Raw genomic sequence first — 21461 nt, 5'->3', positions numbered from 1 at the left:
CTTGCTCTTGTAACAGCTCCGTCTCTGAAGATCTGCAAGTGCTTTTCCTGATTACGTTGCTATTGCGCTACCCGCTTCGTGCTACTGTTTTGATTTTTCTCCCTCGTTCACTTTCACCACCCAGCCTAGGAGATGAAACAATCTCAGCAGCAAATAGCAAAATTCAATTCTTGAAATATCCATTGGGTACCCAGTTTGTGTTTTATTCTGGGAATACAGTAATGAAAGTCACAGGCCCTATAATCAGGATGGTGGCAGTTTAGTGGAAGACAAATTTGTCCCCAGTAAATACTGTTTGGTCCTGTCAGCACAAACAATCCATAGTCAATCTATAAATCAAAATGAGGGTGAGTTTATTATGAGCCAAGTTTGAGGAGTATAGCCTGGGGCCTTCCTTCCCCAAAGAAAGAAGGGCACCAAAGAAGTGGGGTGTACAGAGTGGTTGTATACTGTCTTGGAACAAAGAACATACATCACATATGACAGGAATATATCTTTTACTACTGTCATGAGATGCTTAGCTGGCACAGCAGATCCATGCTCACAAGGTGAGCACAGCAGGTCGGTAATTAATCCTTAGTTCCTAGGAAGCAATGCTTATCCTTAAGAAATGCTAATATGAGGGGGAGTTACATCCCTATCTTTAAGGGCATCATTTTTGTCTCTGGGACATAGTAAATGTTTACAGCAGACATACAATGCATGCTCAACAGGCCATGTCAGGCCCTTTTGGAAAAACAAGATCAGGCTGAATTAGTTGTAAACCAAACAGCTTCCTCATATACTCCAATGTATCCTATTGTTTTCATTTATTTATCCATCCAAGAGCATATAGAATGGAGGGGCCAGCAGGGCACACAGGGGAAGCAATAGTCAGCTCGGCCTGGGGAGGCCAGGGTGTTCATAGAAGAAGATGCCTACATTTGGTCTGGAAGTTTGGGTAGGAGTTTTCAAGGGAGACAGCGGAGGGAGGGGACCTTAGCAGAAGGAACAGAAGGTGCAAAGGCAGAGAGGCTGGAAACCAGAGCATTTAGGGGAACGGCCACAGCTGGAGGCTGGAGTGTGAGTGTTGGGTACTGGCGGGAGGTGAGCCTGGAGGGAAATCAGGGTGAGGTAAGGAAGAACCCAGTGCTCCAGGATGAGCAGTCAGGACTTCATCCAGATGCAGCCGGAGCCCCGGCAGGACTCTTCAACAGGGAAGTTCTGTGATCAGCTTTACATTTTATTTATTTATTTTTTATTTATTTGCTTTTACATTTTTGATCTTCATTTATTCCAGTTTAAACACTTATATGCTCCAAAGAGCATGTGCATGTGCGTGGGACACTGTTGGGCAGAAAAAACAAGGCCTACCTCTGCTAGGCCAAGCTGTTTTGGGTGTGATCACAAGAATCAGTTTGACTCCAAATATACTAGAACCAAGCAGAACAGAAAGGTTTGAGAGATGATAAAAGGAGTTAAAAAATTAAAATGAGACAATGCAAAATCTCGATTCCTGAAGACTAGTGAAATACTGAAAACAGTGAATTGGCTGTAGAAGCAATAATGAAGTAATTCTCTTTCTGTGAGGGACATTATTATAAGGCCCCCAGGACAAAAGACAGTAAACAATGAGTTGGGAATCATTAAAAAACCTCAGAACCAAAGATTTCAAACCTCTGTCCTTCTGCGCCCATATGCTGCCCAGCTCATTCCCAAAGAGGAACCAGAATCGGATTCCTACCAACATGAAACTCCTAAGAACATGTCATGTTGGTTTCTGTGGAAACTGCATCTGTGAAGTAGTCTTTAAAATGAGAAAACCAAAGACTACAATAATAAGCCACTTTCTCCTTCCAACTGTGAGTTTTCTTTGATTTGCTCTCTGAGGATTCAAGACCAAACAAAATCATTAGTCTAAGATTCCTGAATTAATCTGACCTCACTTCGTGGCTAATGTGGCCAAGAGTAGATGCTTTAGTACAATTAAAATAGAAGGACAGGGCCGGCCTGGTGGCACGGTGGTTAAGTGCACACATTCCGCTTCGGCGCCCCAGGATTCACCAGTTCAGATCCCGGGTGCGGACATGGCACCGCTTGGCAAGCCATGCTGTGGTAGGCATCCCACATATAAAGTAGAGGAAGATGAGCATGGAGTTTAGCTTAGGGCCAGTCTTCCTCAGCAAAAAGAGGAGGATTGGCAGCAGATGTTAGCTCAGGGCTAATCTTCCTCAAAAAAAAAAAAAAAAGAAGAAAAAAGAAGGACTTTATATCAGCAGAATTTTAGGGCTCTGGTATATACTGTAAAATACACTAACAGTAGGGTGGAGGTTGGAGAAGGAGATGGAAACATCCATTACAAGGTAACATGACGGTTAGCAGGACCTGAGCTAGACTTTAAGCAACTGATTCTTTTCTGGTGGGGGGAACCCACATAGTTTAGTTTCATACTTTTAAAATTATCACTTTGAATTCAGGAATAAGAGGCATTTGGTTGTAGACACAATTCCATCTGTAGATACTAACTTTAAACTTAGAGAAGAAAAACACTCATTGCATTAATATCACGGGTTGGGGTTTCTTATGTGGTTCCTAAATGCACCTACTATCTTTTGTTTGATACAATTTACAGCTACGGTAACAAGACTACCACAGCCTTGGCTCAGATGCAGTCTTTAGCTTCAGAAAGTCCATCGGTCATGTGCTGGCTGTCGCTAAATCTGTTGCTTGCAGAGGCCTCAGAGCTCTGGGTTTGCCGAGCAGAGTCCTCACCATTTAAGCTCTTCCTACATACAGCACATGCGTCATGCAATTCTAACCACGGCACAATACAACTGCTGTGGAAGAAGTGTTTGCAGGGTAACTGCCAGACTTCCTCTTCACCTGTGTAATCTTCTTTGCATACTGGACACTCTAAACCCATGTCAACTTGTTCCTGAGTTACTGTCACTGTTGGAAGAGATGTGATCTTTTCCTTGTCAGCTGGGGGAGGCCCTGTATTTTCCACTTGTCCTAAAAGCTGGGTTACAATGGCATCGAGCCCTGTCTGACCCCAGGCATAGTCCCCAGGGTTGGAGTGCAGCATCCCGCTCCAGGTGAAAGGGTGTAGGGATCCAGGAATTGCAGAATTTGCAAAGAATCCTGCAAAGATCCGTTGTATTATTAGTTTTGGAGGCCAGAAGTCTGGAATCAAAATGTTGCTAGGGTTAGTTCCTTCTGCAGACTCTGAGGGAGAATCTGTTCCATGCCTCTCTCCTAGCTTCTGGTGGTGCCAGCAATCCATGCTGTTCCTTAGCTTGTAGACATATTACTCCAATCTCTCCCTCAGTCTTCACATGCCTGTCTTCCTTGTGTCCCAGCTTTACATTTTAGAAAGATAATCCTCACTGTGGAATGGAGAATGGATTTACAAGTAAACAGAGGGAAGAGGAGAGGGAGGAATGAAGTTGTTAATCTTGCACCAACTTCCCCCTTGCCTGAGTTTAGGAATTTACGGTCTCTTCTGATTGCCTCACCATTTCCAGGGTTCACCCGGGATCTTAAGGGAGAGATGCAAAAGGGCAAAGGTGATTTGAGTCCTGTCTAGTCCAAGTGGTGAGCCAGCCGTGGGGCCCTAGCACATGGCGCTGACCTCACACTAGGGCTGTACAGGGAATATCACTGCCGATGCAAAATAACCAATAACCATTCTGTAGATAAGAGAGACAAGGTGAGTTTTACTTGAGCCAGGGTGAGGGTTATAACCTGGGAAGGCCTTTTGTAGAAAGGAAGAAAGTGTTCTGGAGAAGCATGGTTTTCAGTACAGTCTTATACTTTTTTAGAACAAAGAACACATTGAACATGCCCAGGATACATATTCTTCAATGTTTCAAAGAGGTATTCAGTTCCAAATTAGCAGGTCATGTGACCCTAATGTTGGGAAAGGGACTAATAAGCATTACCAGTAGGGCGGAGGAGGGGAATTATGCATTCTTATCTTAGTAGAGTGCATTCTTTAGTTTAATGGTTAAAGCAGATGTACAATGTATGTTTGTAATAAGTCAGGCTTCTTTAGTTCAAGCTGAATCAGTTTTGAACCCAAATAGTTGCCCCGTATACCTCAATATGTGGAAGACTCTTGTCATCACCAACCTGACAATTATTCGTTCAGTCATATTTCTTGATCTTTGAGCAGCAATTAACACCCATGTCTCAGTTTCCTCAAGCTCGTCACTGGGCCGGAAGGGCTGGGTGGTAGTGGCTGGTCACCAAGTCTTACCACCATCCCCTCAGAAATACAACTGACATTGTCATTACCCTGACATGAGCAGATTTAGTTTCTTTTGGGACTTGGACTCATGGCTTTCTTATCAGAACCTCTAGTCCAATATACAACTGAGGCCAGAGGCACGTTCTCTGAAGAGACCCTTTAAACACAGACCCTGAGCTTCATCTAGTCCAGGGGTCAACCAACTGCAATCTGTGGGCCAAAGCTGCTTGCCACCTATTTTTGTAAATAAAATTTTATCTCATTCATTTATATATTATCTGTTATCTGCTTCTATGCTACACCAGCAGAGTTCAGTAGTTGTGATAGAGACCAGACGGTCTGCAAAGCCTGAACTATCTACTATTTGGTCCTTTACAGAAAAAGTTTGCCGAAGCCTGGTCTAGACTGACACTGTCCGATTGAAATATAACGCAAGCCATATATATAATTTAAGATCTTCTGAGAGCCACATTTTTAAAAAGTGAAAAGAAACATGTAAAATCCATTTTAATAATGTTTTCTTTAACCTATGTCCAAAATATTATTTCAACATACCATGTGTCTCAAAAATTAAGATATTTTGGATTCTTTTTTTCATACTTAGTCTTCAAAATCTGGGGTATATTTTATACTGACAGCACAGCTCAGTTCACTCCAGCGGCATTTCAGATGCTCAGTAGCCTCCTGTGGTCAGTGGTTGCTGTCCTGGACAGTGCAGGTCTGCACTCAGACTCCCCAAAGAGTGAGGCCAGCCCCAGATCTTGTTGCAGAGGTCAGCTTGACAGAGCCCTCAGGCTGTGGGGGGAGTGTTGTCCATAGCTGACACCCCAGTCCTGCCTCAGGGCTCTGTGCTCTTTCTCGCCGATGATGGTCCAGCATAAAAAAGAAAAATTTATTTTTCCAGTGGCAAAATGTGGCAGCCTCCCTGGGTGTGTGCTGAGCCTCCACTTTCGGATTTAGGCATCCTCAGAGCACCCCGCATGGCTTATGGTGGTTCAGCTCTTCTTAATTCTGGGTCCCTTCTTTCATGGTTAAAATCATTCAGGAGATGGTTGTTAGAGTCAGCATGATGAAGAAAAGGCTACCCACTTCCCTTGACCTTCCAGAGCTACAGGGATGTCACGCTGGAAGCAAGGCCGGAAGAAACGTACGTGTTCAGCTGAATTCAGGCCTTAATGTAACTCAAAGACTTCCAGGGCTTGCTTTTTGTTCTCTCCTGACCCTCTGCCATAGAGCATTTTGTCAGTTAAGTGGACGTCTGTGAATTTCATTTTTCTCCTGGTGCTTCAGTTTCTTTCTTTCCTACTTATACATAGAGAAAGGGTCACACAGAATAACATTAAAATGTGTATCCTTTTTATTTCAGGCGTTTGTGATTTCCTTGATCCTGCTTTGGAATTTAGCTAGCTCTCCCCCAGAACACTTACACTCTTTCTTCCATCAAGGCCTTTCTTTGGGGTACATTTCTTATTTTGAAATCCTCTTGTTTTCTAAGTTGGTCTAATGTCCTTCATCCATGGCCTGTGGCATCCTTTTCTACCATTAACAGACATGACTTAGTGAACATTTATCCACTCAGCATCTATTTACCAAGCACTGCTCTGTGCTAGACAGTGTTCCAGGCACCGGAGATAGATACACTAGTGAGAAGGATACAATCATTGCCAATCAAGTGGGAGATACAGACTCATAGAAGCACAGTTCTGGTACAACGTGAAACATGCAACGACGAAACATGCAACGACTTGCATGTGGATGCCTAGAGAAGGGTCACCTGAGGATGCTAGGGAGTGGGGAGGAGGGGAAGGTGGGAGAAGAGGAATGCTTCATGTCCTCAGGTTGTGTGCAGAGTGAGCTGCTCATGATTTGCTCTTGTTCTTGCAGGCCAAAGCCCAGAAAGTCCTGCAGAAGCTGGGCGATGTGCAGGAAATATTTCACAAGAGGCAAATGAGTCTGATGAAACTGGCAGCCAGACAAACTCGCCCAGTGCAACCTGTGGCCCCTCATCCTGAGTCCTCCCCAAAGTGGGTGTCACCAAAAACCAGTCAACTCTCCTCCTTGGGTAGGTCATTTGGGGGAAGGAAGTTTTGTGGTTTTATGTTCCATCGATAATCATGAGGGTCGAGATTGTGGTTGTTTAAGAGGCATAATGGTCATTGTTTTGACAGATATTATTTAAAACAAACCACAGGTATGCAACAGTACAGGCATTGAAGACTTATAAATTTACATAAGACTAGATGCCTGGATGCAAAGGAAAGCTTACAATCTAGTAGAGGAATACTACAAATGACAAGTAATATTAGCATGAAATACACTCCATTAAGGACCTTTGAAAGTCCCACTAGATTCTATTAGCAATGAAGTGCTAAAGTTGGTTCTTTGAGAAGATAAAAAAATAATAATAATTTCTTACACCAATCCATGTGGTCTTGAGTACTATAGCCTGTTAGTAAACCTCGTGATCAGATAGTGTAAGTCTTCCAACTTTGTTCTTTTTTCAAGATTATTTTGGCTATTTCAGTTTCTTTTCCTTTCCGTATAAATTTTAGAATCACCTTTCAATTTCTGCTGCGATTATGATTGAGATTGCACTGAACATATAGGTCAATTTAGGGAGAACCGTTATCTTACTTGTATTCCAATTCATAAACATTGTAACTCTCAATTTATTTAGGTCTTCTTTGATTTCTCTTGGCAACATAGTAGTTTTGAAGATAAAAGCCTTCGGCATTTCATTTGTTTTTTAACCCTATACTAAATAGAATCACCATATACAACTAGCAATAGGAATATATTTCTGTGTAGAAATACAATCATGTCATCTCTGAATAGGGACAGTTTTCCTTCTTCTGTTTTGATCTTTATGTCTTTTTTCCCCTTGCCTTCTTATGAGGGGTGGAGCCTCCAACACAATGTTGAATAGAAATGGTGAGAGCAGACATCCCCGTCTTCCCAATATTAAGGGAAAGAGTTCATGCTTCACCTTGAAGTATGATGTTAGCAGTAAGTTTTTCACAAACGCCTTTTATCAGATTGAGGATGTTCCTTTCTATTCCTACTTTTTCTTTTTTTTTCCTTTTTTTAAAGCAACCAAGCTTTGTCCTCACTTATTCTCTGGCTATTGGGGTTTTGGTTTTTTTTGAGGAAGGTTGGTATGGTTCTGCAACAGGGAGACGAACCCAGGCTGCTGAATGGTGAGCGCCAAACTTTAACCATTAGGCTATCAGGACTGGCTCAGCAAATTTTTTTAGTACAGTTGTATGCTGCATAATGACATTTCAGTCAATGACAGACTGCATATACAATGGTGGTCCCATAAGATTATAGTGGAGCTGAGAAATTCCTGTTGCCTAGTGACATCATAGCTGTAATCATAGCACAACACATTACTCACATGTTTGTGGTGGTCCTGGTGTAAACAAACCTACTGCACTGTGAGCCATATGAAAGTATAGCACATACAATTATGTACAGTACATAATACTGGCTAATTATAATAAATGACTATGTCACTGATTTATGCATTTACTATACTATACTTTTCATGGTTATTTGGAGTGTACTCTATTTATAAAAAATGGAAGTTTATTGTAAAACACTATACCATGTTATACCGGCAGCAGCCTGCTACATCTCATGTTTACTGTATCTCTTGATTACATCATTTTCTCTCGTGCCTGATGTAAGTATACTCTATTCTGTTCACTCAATGACAAATTCCCCAGCAACGAATTTCTCAGAATGTATCCCCATCAAATGACACATGACTGTATTTCGTTTTAATTCCTCTATTGGTTTTTTAGATTACATACCTCTTTACTATGTTTTTCCCCAGTTGTTTCTGCTAGGGACTACTATATGCATCCTTAATTTATCACAATCTACTTTGAGTTAATATTGTAGCACTTTATGTAAAATATAGGAAATTTGCAACATGATAGTTCTGTATATCCCCCACCCATCCTCTCTGCTATTCTCATCGTAAATATTACATCTACATACGTTAAACCCCCAACATTGTGTTATAATTTTTGCTTTGAACAGTCATATATCTTTTAAAGAAATTAAGAGAAAGGAAGAGAAAACTATACATATTCTTTTATATTTACCCTCCTATTCACCATTTCTGGTGTTCTTTATTCTTTATTGTAGATCTGAATTACATCTTGTGTCATTTCTCTTCAGGCTGAAAAACTTCCTGTAGCATTTCTTATTGTGCAGGTCTGTTTGCAACAAATTCTTTCAGTTTTTGTTTATCCAAAAATCATGAGGTCTTTTGGTAATTCTTCTTTTAGTACAATTTACAGTCCCATCTCCCAGCATATATTGCACTTTTTTAGAAGTAAGGCTTGATAACTGTTTAGTACATGTTTCTTTCCTGAAATTTTCTATGCACAGACACTCACACACACATGGTCAACACACACATACGTGCACATGCACGCTCAGACACACTTATGCATACATACCACAGATACACATGAACAGACACTCTCATGGAGGCATCCTTCTTGGATGGCTGGAAACAGGACTTGGTTCTCCTGACCTCTCATCTAGGGCTCTTTTCCAAAACTAAAGTGTGTTCACTTCTATGGCTTTGCCTCTCTCATTATTTTAAGGGGCGTATGTTTGTTACAAGTAAATAAAGCAGAATGATAATGTTTCTCAGCTTTTCAAATGCAAGATTTCGTAATAGATAATGAGTCTCCTAGGATAGACAGGTCTTCATCATGTCTGAACAGGTATCTTTGACCTTGGTCAGGCAACAAGCTCATTTTGCAGAACAATCCTGCACTCTTGTTTTGGAGAGTAACCACTGACTATGGACTCAGGCAGGTCACTAACAGGATTTTGAAACACATTTGTCTGATTCCTTAGTAACTGAGTCTGTGCCAAGATAAACTGTTATATTTCATGGTGTAGGAAAGGTGGGCGGGGAGCTTAACATGGGAGCTAGAATCTCACCTCTGACTCTTGTTACTAGGTGTCTTGGGTACAACATTTAACCTCTTTGAAGTTCATAAGGAATGTGAAAAAATTCCTTTTAATGCCATGGGCTATCATAATAGCGAAAATGGACTGAGTGCTTACCATGATCTAAATGCTTTGTGTGTATTAACTCATGAAAGCCTCATGGCAACCCTATCCTCCAGGCTTTCCCATTATTCTCCACTTTACAGATAAAGAAGCTGGGGCACAGAGATTATGTACTCTGAAAATGTGTGTCCCATGTTATTGGTGTGGCTCCTGCATCTCTGCCATCCCTGTGAACGTCACTGTGCTCACAGTATGAAGGGCAGGTGTTTCTCAGACTTGGATGTAGCCAATTACAATGGATGCATTTCTAGCATTCGGTTATTAAGCCTGGAATCACTTAGCTTACAGAGATCCTGCAGAGAGTGAGGAGCCTGAAGGATTGTGCATTGTTATAAAGTAGCTTCAGTGCTCACATAACCTGGGGCAACAAATGGTGTACTTTACTACAGATTTCCACATGGCCTCTATGAAAAACCCATAGACAGCCCCAGCTGCTTTCAGTTGGCTCACAGAATCTGAGGGTTGGGAGGGGCCTCTGGAAGGCAGATGGTCAATCTCCATCAAGTCCACCACAGATAAGAATCAGGGTGATATATTGGTGGCATTAGATGGATGGTATTTTGGCCATGGGACCTGGAAATGCTCAAATCTTGTCTCAAGTTAATCACATATATCCTGTGAGTTTCCCAAGGGAAGTATACATGAAAGAGTGGTGATGGTGATAAGTAAGAATTCAAAGTACCACTTACCTATTAGACTTGTAGCCATCACTCCCAGTGCAGCCCTCTGGTACAACTGGCTTAGAACGCCTCAAGGCCTAGCTCAGCCTTCTCCTCCTCAAGTTCTAATTTACTACCAAATGCCATGGAGCCTGAAGAAGGGTATCTCCCAGGTGTCTGAGAGCCCTGCGGGAATGAGAGGAGAGAGATAGAGTGACAGAGAAGAGAGCAAGAGCAGGACAGCCCACTTCCCTCCTGACTCAGCCAACTGATTCCTCACACAGTCATCTTATCCACTAATAAATGTGATTACATTAGTTCGGGAATCCGACTGTTAGATCATCAGATTAGCAACAGCTCCTTCTGGCTAGGGCAGACGTGGACATCCCTTTACATAATCATGGTATGATTGTGTATGTGTGTGCGCACACAAAGAAAGAGAGAACATTTTAAAGAAGATTGTAAAAAAAAATACCAAACGGTTGTGTTTAAATAGTAAGATTTTAGTATTTTTCAAATTTTCTATAATAAGCACAAATTAATTACCTGTGTAATGGAAAAAAAATATATTCAATAGAATATGGTACCTAGAATTGAATCTGGTCTTTTAATCCAAGAACCACATCAAGTGCATATTATATAGTACAAATGATAAATACTAAAGCAGAATAAAAGAATCCATGAAGGGCCGGCCTCCTAGCCAAGTGGTTAAGTTTACATGCTCCGCTTGGGCGACCCAGGGTTTCACTGGTTTGGATCCTGGGCACGGACCTGGCACCACTTGTTGGGCCACGCTGAGGCGGTATCCCACATGGCAGAGCCAGAAGGACCTACAACTAGAATATACAACTATGTACTTGGGGTTTTGGGGGAGAAGAAAAAAAAACCATGAAGTTTGAAAATCAAGGAAGACTTCATGAAGAAAGTGACCTTTTAGCTGAGTCTTAAAAATGGGAATTACGGAATCTGTTGTTTTGGCCACATTACACTTACAGAATTGCGATTCGTTGTTCCATGTGGTGTTGGGTGTGACTGTTTTCTCTTCAGATCGAAAGTGAACTGTCTGATGTCAAGGACTCTTATTTCATTTCTGCATCTCTCCTTCACCTCCGATTTCATCTGCCACCTCAGAAATCACCGCAGCAGCTCAGTCTGGCTTTCTTAACCAGCTGCCTCAGCGCAGTCCAGCTGCTTGTCCAAGGCTGGCTAAATGCTCTGAGTTATTTATAAGCCGAATCGCTAAGTTAATGCCAGGTTTTCTTTGTCCCTCTAGCTCCTCTTCAGAAAACACCTGAGGCACCTTATCTGGAGACAGAGTTGAACTCCCTGGAAAAGAAAGATGATGAGACTAAATCTGAAGTCAAGGTAAGATCACCTTTCTTTTGCTGATAGAAATTTCTGACATGACAGAATATCGCTGTCCTGATTATCAATAAATCAAGTCCCCCTATTTCATACTTATCACCTCCAGAAGATGTGCCCACAGAGGCGCGTAGCACAGACTGGTGCTCCCAAGAACTGAGGTTTGTAGGCTTTCTTCCTTCTTCCTTCTTAACTGCAGCTAGAAATGAAAAACTGTTTGGTCATTTAAGTAATTGTTGGTAGATATTGTTTTGTTGAAGGAAAAGTCATTTTACTCATTCCTATAATCTGACTTCATATTTAAAATTGGTAGAGCCGTGTAGTTTATGAATAAAAAGAACATGACAAAATTGCATGAGCTACACACATACATGCGCATGTATAAGTGCTGAATTCTAATTAAGCTCTGTCATTTTCTTGGTTTTCATATTATGCTCTAGTTGTGTAGGATGTTAACATAGGAGGAGGTCGGGGGAAGTGTACACGGGACTTCTCTGTATGTTTCTTTGCAACCTCATGTGAATCTACAGTTATTTCTAAATAAAAGTTAAAAAAAAAAAAGAACATTCGCTTTGGAATCAGGCAGACCTGGACTTAAGCAACATGACCTTTCTAAGCCTCAGTTTCTCGTCTGTAAAAATGGAGTAACAACAGCTACCTCCTGAAACTGTTTTGAGCGTGAAATGAAAATTTGAAAATTGCCAAGCACTATATAATGGTAAAGTAACATTATATTTAAAAACCCAAATAAAAGGAATTATGAATATATGTTATTGCGTGGCAACCCCAGGAAGGTTCCCCTTTCCCCACCTCACTGAAAATTAAATATCTGGCTGACTGAATGGTTCTGAAACCGGAGACTAGTAGCGCATGGGCTCAAATGCACTTCAGCGGCAGTTCAGATCCTTCCTCAATTCCTAATGGGTTTGTATATAGGACCCACAGGGACTCCACTGACCATTAGGCATCAGGCAGAAAGCAAGTCTTCCTGGAAACAGAAACACTGTGGGAACTAGAATTTCCAGCAGACTATTCTTAGAGATAACTGCATTCTTCTGTCAATTTGGAGGAATTCTGCCACTGTGTCTTCCAGAGTTAGGAAACAATATGCAATTTCATAGGTCTTGATTAGCCATTTTAAAAAATAGCAATTTTTTGAAGCAGGTAAACATAATTAAACTTCACCTGACTTGCCATTCATGAAATCTGTGGAATCATTAAGTGACATAAAAAAGGGGTTTCACTGAGCATCGCCCTACCCTTTTCTGTGTACCCTGGGCTCAGAGACTGTCGTCTTTGAAGGTGAGGGCTGTGTCAAGTGCACCAGAGCCCAGATCCAGCCCCTGAACTCATATACCATTGCCGTTGACTCATGATGTGGTTTGAACTCGTTTCATATCTCCATGACATTCTTCAGCCATCTTAGACAACATATTCTTGACCGTCACACTTTCTAAAGATGTCCTGGGACTTGTAAGTGTGTGGAAGTTCTCTTAAATAAGATTACAAATCAAAGTGAATTATTTCAATAATTGTGAACAATAAAAATGAGTGCTATTATTGGTTGTAAAAAAGAAAAAGGAATGTAGTCAATAAACATAAGGCACCTCTCCTCAGGGAAGACCTCAAAGTATTTAAGGCCAAAGGTTTCCATAAGCTGCATTTATCATTTACTCCTATTTTACATTGGTAAAAATAGACAAGGCAGGAGCAGGGGTGCGGATACAATCGGAGGCCTAAAGGGTTAGAAAATGTTGAGTGGAATCCAAGAAGTTCTGACCACCAGACTCTTGGTTTTTTCCTTCTTCTGCTGTACTGTTTATTTAATTCAGACTCCAAGTCTGTCGTGCTAAGATGCCAGCTCCCTCTGCATGTAGGCAGATCGCCAAGAGCATACGTACTATTCAGCAGGGGCAAGTACATGTTACAATTGTCCTTCTGTGCTTTCGTTGTTGTTTTTCCTTACTGTTGCTTTGTTTGTATATTTAATAAAGGGCTTCCCACAACAAAACCTATGTTAATAGTCAAGGTGGTGGAGGAAGCAGGGCAGGAACAGAGGCTGCCAAACTTCCTCAGTTTGGCAAACAGAGGCTGGTCAGACTTCTGCTTCTAGGGACCGTTAGAATCAAACACAAAGGGACACCGGACTTGAAAATTCCCTGAGCAGACAAAACCAGTTTAGTCATACAGGCAAAGCTTAATTTACTTTATTTTGCAAGACAAGCAAAGCTAACTTGACCTGGATCATTTCTTGCTTATGCCTCTCAAAATCATAAGTGAAACTTATGTTGTTCCCCCAAATTGGTCTAAGGTAACCACTAACCAATTCCCTTTCATTTAAGAAAATTCTAACATTGTAACCAATCACTGTGAAGAGTAAACAACCCCTCCCTCCACACTGTTTCAGCAGCTTTATAACAATCGACCTGTGAGCCTCGTTCCATGTTTTGGTTGGAAAGCTCCCAGTTTGCAAACTGTCTTTTTAGTGTGTGCACAAGAAACTTTTACTAATTACTACTTCAGTGACTCACTGGTTTTACTTCTGTTTTTCTTTTTTTCTGAACTTTTGACAAGACCAAGGCTATGAGAAGAAGTGTGGGCAGAATCCGTACAGCTGTGAACAACATGAGTAGGAAGACAGGGGGTCCATTCACTACATTCCCAAGTCCTAGACTTAGAAATCAATTTAGGACCGATAAATGCAATTAGTGTTTCCCAAGGTGGGTACTCTAGCCAGGGAAGTCATTATTCCAAAACACGTAAGAAAGCTAGTAAAGGTAGGTTTAAAAAAAAAGGTTTAAATTCATGTCTGTGCGGTCCATGGATCATTAAAAGGGGGACAAGGACTTTAACTAACATCAAGAATAATCGTTGCTCCTTTTGTTTTGTGGCCACTGTCCAAGACAGATGACCAGGCTGGATGGAACGTGCATATGACTGCGGGTGACAGTTCTGACATCTTTTTGGCCTTAAGCCTAGAACTCAAAGATAAAATGAAACCGTAGTCTAGGAGAATGAGTCATAACATCGTGATAAATGCCCCTCCTTGCCCTCACCCGTCAATGCCCACAGGAAAAAACAAACAAACAAACAAAAAAACCTGTAAACCAAAACCATTCCTGATTGCAGCTAGAGTCACTAATACTCACTACCTGCCACAAAATCATGATACGATTTTATCATCATGAGAAAACTCATTCCCAAAAAAGGCGTTTCCTCTTCCCGTGCGGGGTGATCCTTGCTGTGCCAGTTGGAAGGAACTTGACAAGCTAAACTTGATGAGGCAGCTGAGGCTCTCGGGTACTCTCTGGCAGCCTGGCAGCCATGCGCTTGGCTCCCTACCCACTGACGTCGTCTGGGAAAGCCCAGCGGCGGAGCAGGCTCGCTGTGCTGCTGGCGGTGGTGATGTGGCCGCTTCCTGCTCTGTACGTCACCTGCTGGAAGCTGCAAGCCTGACTCAGAGGGGCTGCTCTCCCTGAGCTGCTCACATCGCAGCCTCTTTGCAGATGGAAAGAAGCCAAGGGCTGATGAGAATTCTTCTTTTTCCTGAATGTGAACCTCAGGATAAAGGAAGAGCTACTGGCTGTGAGTGTGAACAGTGTTCCTGGACGCCTTTTAAAGTGGTTTAAAGCAGCAGAGGCCTTTTCAGACTTCTGAGCAAACAGCCTTCTTCATAAATTTTTTTTTTTTTAAGATTGGAACTGAGCTAACGTCTGTTGCCAATCTCTTTTCTTCTTCTTCTTCTTCTGCTTCTTCTTCTTCTTCTTCTTCTGCTTCTGCTTCTGCTTCTGCTTCTTCTGCTTCTTCTCCTCCCCCTCCCCCTCCTCCTCCTCCTCCCTGTGAAACCCTGGGACGCCGAAGCAGAACATGTGAACTTAACCACTTGGCCACGTGGCCGGCCCCTTCATAAAAATTTTTAAGAAGCCAATGAACGAAAAAGCCAAGGCTGGAAGGGAACGGAGAGGTGAGGGAAGAGTTGCTAACCCTGACTGAGGGCCCGCCATTGTGCTGAGTGCTGTCTGTACCTGAGTTCCTCGCGGGTCCTCAATACCTGGTGAGGAAGATGATGTTTCCCTTGCTTTATCCGTGATGCTGTTGAGACTCTGAGAGGTTAAGTAACTTTCCCCAAGGCTCACACAACTAGTAAATAGTGGAACTGGGATTGGAACCAGCAGTTTACTTAATCTAGCAGTTTGCTTAGTGATCTAACTTAACTTTTCTACCTAATTGCTCACTTAATCCACCTAACCAGCAGTTTACTTAATCTTTCATACTCTAAACTTCCTCTTCTGTAAGATGGGGATAAAGAAAGAAACCTCACAGGTGGTTGATTAAATGAGAAATATGTGGAAAACAGCTGGCACGATGCCCGACAGAACAGATTCTTGGTAATTTTAGTTTCCAGTTTAATCCTGTGTTTATAGATAGAATCTTCTGTGTAAAAGATGAAAAGAAGCAAAGGAAGATCAGATCCAAGTTTTAGATTGAATAACTTCTCCTAATCTTGAATATGTACCTTTTTGCCAAATGAGAACAGATCAGGGCCGGATTCAGTTCCTTGCTTTCTTACTTCTTTGAATCCCAAAAGCTTTCATTTACCTTTCTGATTCTGAGCAAGAGACCTATATGAACTATAAGCACATTTCAGTGTCCACCTTCTATGCTGTTTGAAGTCTGGTCATTCTTAGAGCTCATAAGAGATTCGGAGAATCCGCCAAATCCTTGAGGCAGCCTCCCACCAAGTTTTCCGAGGAATTTCTGGAACGAAGATTCTCCAGGTTTTCGGCAGCCCTGGGAACTTATTAATAATGCACATTCTGATTCAGGAGGTATGGGGGAGTGTCCAGGAATCTGCATTTAAAAAAATTTTTTTTATTTTTTGAGGAAGATTAGCCTTGAGCTAATATCTGCCGCCAATCCTCCTCTTTTTTTTGCTGAGGAAGACTGGCCTGAGCTAACATCCGTGCCCATCTTCCTCTACTTTATATGTGGGACACCTGCCACAGCATGGCTTGCCAAGCGGTGCCGTGTCCACGCCTGGGATCCAAACCAGCAAATCCCAGGCTGCCAAAGCGGAACTTGCAAACTTAACCACTGTACCATGGGGCTGGCTTCAGGAAGCTGCATTTTTAACTTGCGCATTTGGTGACTAGAACCCAAGTGGTACAAGGACTGCACTTTTGGTCACATTGGCCTAGAAGCTATATTCATAGGCCACAAGGACTTGGGATAAAGGAGAACTCATTAAGGTGGATATGGAACTCTTAGGCCAATATAGAGTTCAAAAGTCAGGAGAGTGAGGGTGTGATTATATTAATCTATGATAATGTATTTTCACTGAGGGAGCTACATAAGAAAAACAAGAGAATAACAGTAAGACCACTGTTGGTCTTTGCTCTCTGACCAATAAAAAATTGACATAACTAAGATATTTTCTGGGTCCAATTTGGGCATTATTCAGCTCAATTTAATATATATCAAAGCAATTGCTTTGGGTCCCATGGAAACAATTCTAATATGGGGCTTAAACTCAGGAAACTTAGAAGTTTCATAGGGTAAACAACATCTTTCCAAGAATTTATAACATAAAGCAGCATGACACACCTCCAGTAAAAGGAATATAACGTGTTAGAGGGCAGAATAGGGAGTAGTTCATAAGAAGCATATTGGGGAGCCAGCCCTGATGGCCTAGTGGTTAAAGTTCTTTGCTCACCACTTTGGCAGCCTGGGTTCGCTTCCCAGTTGTGGAAGCACACCACCCATCTGTCAGGTGCTGTGCTGTGGCGGCAGCTCATGTAGAAGAACTAGAATGACTTACAACTCGGATATGCAACCATGTACTGGAGCTTTGGGGAGGAAAAAAATAATAAAACAAGTATATCGGGGATGTGTTTACGAAGGAGGTAGCATTCCAACCTAACCTTAAAGAATAAATACAACTTTGAAAGGTGGATAAGAGGGGAAGGGCAATCCAGGATGGGGAAGGATATAAAGTCTCAGAAGTCTGAAGGGGCATAGGCTATTCTGGGAATGGTTTGAGAAAGCAGGAAGGTAGACCAAAGACAGGTTGCTGAAGGTTTTGGTTGAAGATTGTTGACAGGGAAGGCATCTGTGTATCAGAAAGATAGCTGTATGATAGTGAAGAGTAGATTAGATGAAGGCAGGCAGGATGACCAGCTGCCAGCAGTTGTCACAGTGTAAGTGAGGCTTCAGTGTTGAGAGTTCACTAACGGCAGTGGGAAAAAGGGAGATGGGCAGAGCTCATACCCATTCATCCAGACATTCTCTCCAGTGCCTGGAACATACAAAACTGTTAGAGAAAGTTTGATGAATGAAGATCAAGGCAGAGAAGATAAAGGGAGAGATTTAATAGGGAGGGAAAGGAAGATATTGAAGATACTTTTGAGATTTCCATCTTGGATTTCTCTTTGGATGAATTTGTTGGCCAATATAGAGCACTCAAGAGGAAGAGCAGAAAGTGAGGGCTTATGAAGGCTGAGTCCTGTGTTTGTGGAGTCTCCTAGATCTGTAACAGCAACGTACAGCCTCTCTTCCTGTTGGCTGGGCGAACTCTGCCCCAGAGGCTGTAGCCCTTCCCACACCAATGAGAGTCAACCAATTGGTCTTGTGGTTATCCGGAAATTATTTGTTAACTAGCTTAGGGACCAAAGATGGGTCTAATAAATCACTTTTCAAATTTAAGATTTTATTTAGGAGTTAAGATGTACAAACATATAAAAATTAAGTTACATTGACATTCATGCATTGAGATTAAAATCACATGAAATCAAACAGCCTGAGAAAACTCAGGAGGTGTGGGCAACTTCTTTTCAATGTCTTTGGCACACTTATTTCCTTTACATTTTCCTCGTTCGGGAATGGGTGAAAGGTATCATGTGACGTGTTCCTCACTTTCTGATATGTTAAACAGAAATACAAACTTGCAAATCATTGTTAAAACAACGTTGAAGTGGTTATAGTTTTTTAAGAAGACATTTTCCCCACAAACAAAATACTGTAAATAATGTATAGAGTATGAGTCCAGCCTATAAAAGCCAATTTAACCAGTAATAATATTGAACTAATGACTAACAAGACTAGCTGGGAAATTCATGATCTTACACAAAAGAGACTCTGGGGAAATTTTGAAATAGCCCAAGTTTGCATTTGAGACCCATTCCCCCGTCTGTCTCTAATCGTTTCCCATTTCCACAAAGCCTCTGGCCCTCTCCTGCCCCTCTCCTCAAGCCTGCCCTTCCCTTCCAAAGGGCTTCAGTCTATAAAAAGTCCTAAAACCTTCCTCTCACCTCCCCTCCCTCTTGGAAGCCCCCTCCTAATGCAGCTGATCTGGACTAGAGGTAGGAGAAATCTGAATGTGCTAGTTCACAGCAATGCTTGGATGATGAGTGACTGACAGCTCCTTAGCCCTCCAGGAAACACTTACCATTTTAAAATGGGACTGCCCTATTATCCAAAGGAAACTTTAGGCAGTGGCTTCTTCAGGTAATGTCAATGAAGAGTAGGGAAAGATGTCCTGGAAAGGGCTAGTGAGATGGAGCAAATAGGGCAGACCAACCAGCTAGGAATTTGCTCCCAGGATAGATTCCCTAAGTGGTTTCTGTTTTTCATAAGTTCTTCCTATTCTCTACATCACAACTCACTGAGCCAAAGCAATCCTGAGAAAAAAGAACAAAGCTGGAGGCCTCACACTCCCTAATTTCAAATTTACTACAAAGCTGTAATAATCAAAACAGCATGGTACTGGCATAGATCGATGGAAGAGAATTGATAGCCCAGAAATAAACCCATACATCTATGGACAGCTAATTTTCGACAAAGTAGCCAAGAACATACAATGGAGAAAGAAGTTCTCTTCAACAAATGGTGTTGGGAAAACTGGATAGTCACGTGCAAAAAATGAAAGTAGACCATTATCTTACACTATGCACAAAAATTAATTCAAAATGGATTTAAGACTTGAATGTAAGACCTGAAACCATAAAGCTCCTAGAAGAAAACAAGGCAGTATGCTCTTTGACATGATCTTAGCAGTATCTGTGAATATCATGTCTCCTCAGGCAAGGGATGCAAAATAAAAAATAAACAAATGGGACTACATAAAACTAAAAAGCTTCTGCTCGGCAAAGGAAACCATCAATAAAATGAAAAGACAACCTACCAATGGGGAGAAGATATTTGCAAATCATATATCTGATAAGGGGTTAATATTCAAAATATATAAAGAACTCATACAACTCAACAACAGAAAAACAATTTGATTAACAAATGGGCAGAAGATCAGAACAAACATTTTTCCAAAGAAGATATACAGATGGCCAACAGGCACATGAAAACATATTCAACATCACTAATTATTAGGGAAATGCAAACCAAAACCACAATGAGATATTACCTCATGCCCATCAGAATGGCTATAATTACAAAGACAAGAGGGGCTGGCCCCGTGGCCAAGTGGTTAAATTCACACACTCCACTTCGGCGGCCCAGGGTTTTGCCAGTTCAAATCCTGGACACTGACATGGCGCCACTCATCAGGCCATGTTGAGGTGGTGTCCCACATAGCACAGCCAGAAGGACCCACAACTAGAATATACAGCTATGTACTGGGGAGCTTTGGGGAGAGGAAGAAGAAAAAGAAGAAAAAAAAACGATTGGTAACAGATGTTACTTCAGTTGCCAATCTTTAAAAAACAAACAAACAAAGACAAGAAATAACAAGTGTTGGAGAGGATATGGAGAAAAGGGAACCCTCATACACTGCTGGTAGGAATGTAAAGTAGTGCAGCCACTATGGAAAACAGTACAGAGATTCCTCAAAAAATTAAAAATAGGGGCTGGCTCCATGGCCGAGTGGTTAAGTTCTCGCGGTCCGCTGCGGCGGCCCAGGGTTGGGATCCTGGGCGCAGACATGGCACCGCTCGTCAGGCCACGTTGAGGCAGAGTCCCACATCCCACAACTAGAAGGACCTGCAACTAAGATATACAACTGTGTACGGGGTGGGTGGTTTGGGGAGATAAAGCAGAAAAAAAAAGATTGGCAACAGTTGTTAGCCCAGGTGCCAATCATTAAAAAAAAAAAAAAAGGAAGATTGGCAACAGTTGTTAGCCCAGGTGCCAATCTTTAAAAAAAAAATTAAAAATAGAACTACCATATGATCCAGCTATTCCACTGCTGGGTATTTATCCAAAGAACACAAAAACAGTAATTCACAAAGATGTATGCACTCCTATGTTTACTGTAGCATTATTCACAATAGCCAAGACTTGGAAACAACCTAAGTGCCCATCAACAGATGAATGGGTAAAGAAGATGTGGCATATAAATACAATGGAATACTACTCAGCCATAAAAAAATAATGAAATCTTGTCATTTTCAACAACATAGATGGACCTTGAGGGTATTATGCTAAGCAAAATAAGTAGGACAGAGAAAGCCAAATACCACATGATTTCACTAATTTGTGGAAGGTAAAAAAACAACAACAAACAAACACATAGACACAGCATAGATTGATGGTTACCAGCGGAGAGGCGGGGAGAGGGGAGGGCAAAAGGTTTAAAAGGGTACATTTGTACGGTGATGGATGGCAGCTAGACTTTTGGTGGTGAACACGATGTATTCTACAGTGAAGTCAAAGTATAATGATGTATTCCTGAAATTTACCTAACATTATAAACCAGTGTTACCTCAATACAAATAATTAAATTTTTTAAAAAATGTATGTTTTATACAATCTGTAAAATTCTCTCATTATGTGGCTATTAAAATTTACCTTCAACCACATTAAGGAGGATTTCTCTCTAGAAATAAACTTGGAACTTGGACAAACCAAGAGGACAGCATTTAGAAAGTAACTTTTACAGGCTGTTTACCATTATCTCCTTCTATGGAACAAAACTATATAACAGAATTTTAAATCGTTTGGGTTTAGGTGAATGGCTAAGAGAAATGCTTGTGGCCTTGGGTGAGACTCTCTTCCTTGAACCAAGTGAACAGACCTGGGAGGAATCAGACAGGGCATCCTTGGGCCCTGTTAGGGTCATGCTGTAACCAGCTGGACCAGCTGAGCAAGCTTGCTGGTGCCTCTCA

At 41.6% G+C, this 21461-nt stretch overlaps 2 protein-coding genes and 1 pseudogene across 15 annotated transcripts in view; 1 reads left to right on the top strand and 2 right to left on the bottom strand.

Annotated features, from left to right (window-relative positions):
- The window catches only part of MCF2L2 (MCF.2 cell line derived transforming sequence-like 2), a 239842-nt gene that overhangs the window by 127334 nt on the left and 91047 nt on the right, over nt 1–21461 (top strand). For all 8 annotated transcript variants that reach the window (XM_070243320.1, XM_070243323.1, XM_070243321.1 and 5 more), the window contains 2 exons: nt 6113–6290; nt 11261–11352. In XM_070243320.1, coding sequence (XP_070099421.1) covers nt 6113–6290; nt 11261–11352 — 270 coding nt within the window. The remainder of the gene's footprint in view (nt 1–6112; nt 6291–11260; nt 11353–21461) is intronic.
- B3GNT5 (UDP-GlcNAc:betaGal beta-1,3-N-acetylglucosaminyltransferase 5) overlaps nt 1–21461 on the bottom strand; it is a 75636-nt gene that overhangs the window by 24013 nt on the left and 30162 nt on the right. For 5 of the 7 annotated variants that reach the window (XR_011429079.1, XR_011429080.1, XR_011429081.1 and 2 more), the window contains 2 exons: nt 10981–11313; nt 10018–10173 (listed from right to left, as the gene is read on the bottom strand). The gene's annotated coding sequence lies outside the window, so the exon portion shown is untranslated. Of the gene's footprint in view, nt 1–1220; nt 3366–10017; nt 10174–10980; nt 11314–21461 lie in introns of those variants that run through there. The other 2 variants (XR_011429082.1, XM_070243334.1) reach the window with 1 other exon arrangement.
- Nucleotides 2661–3262, bottom strand: LOC102147808 (E3 ubiquitin-protein ligase RNF115 pseudogene; annotated as a pseudogene).

This window comes from Equus caballus, chromosome 19 (genome assembly GCF_041296265.1).
Source record: "Equus caballus isolate H_3958 breed thoroughbred chromosome 19, TB-T2T, whole genome shotgun sequence".
NCBI lineage: Eukaryota > Metazoa > Chordata > Mammalia > Perissodactyla > Equidae > Equus > Equus caballus.
Note: the sequence above shows the minus strand (reverse complement) of the source record. Positions and strands in the feature narration are given on the sequence as shown.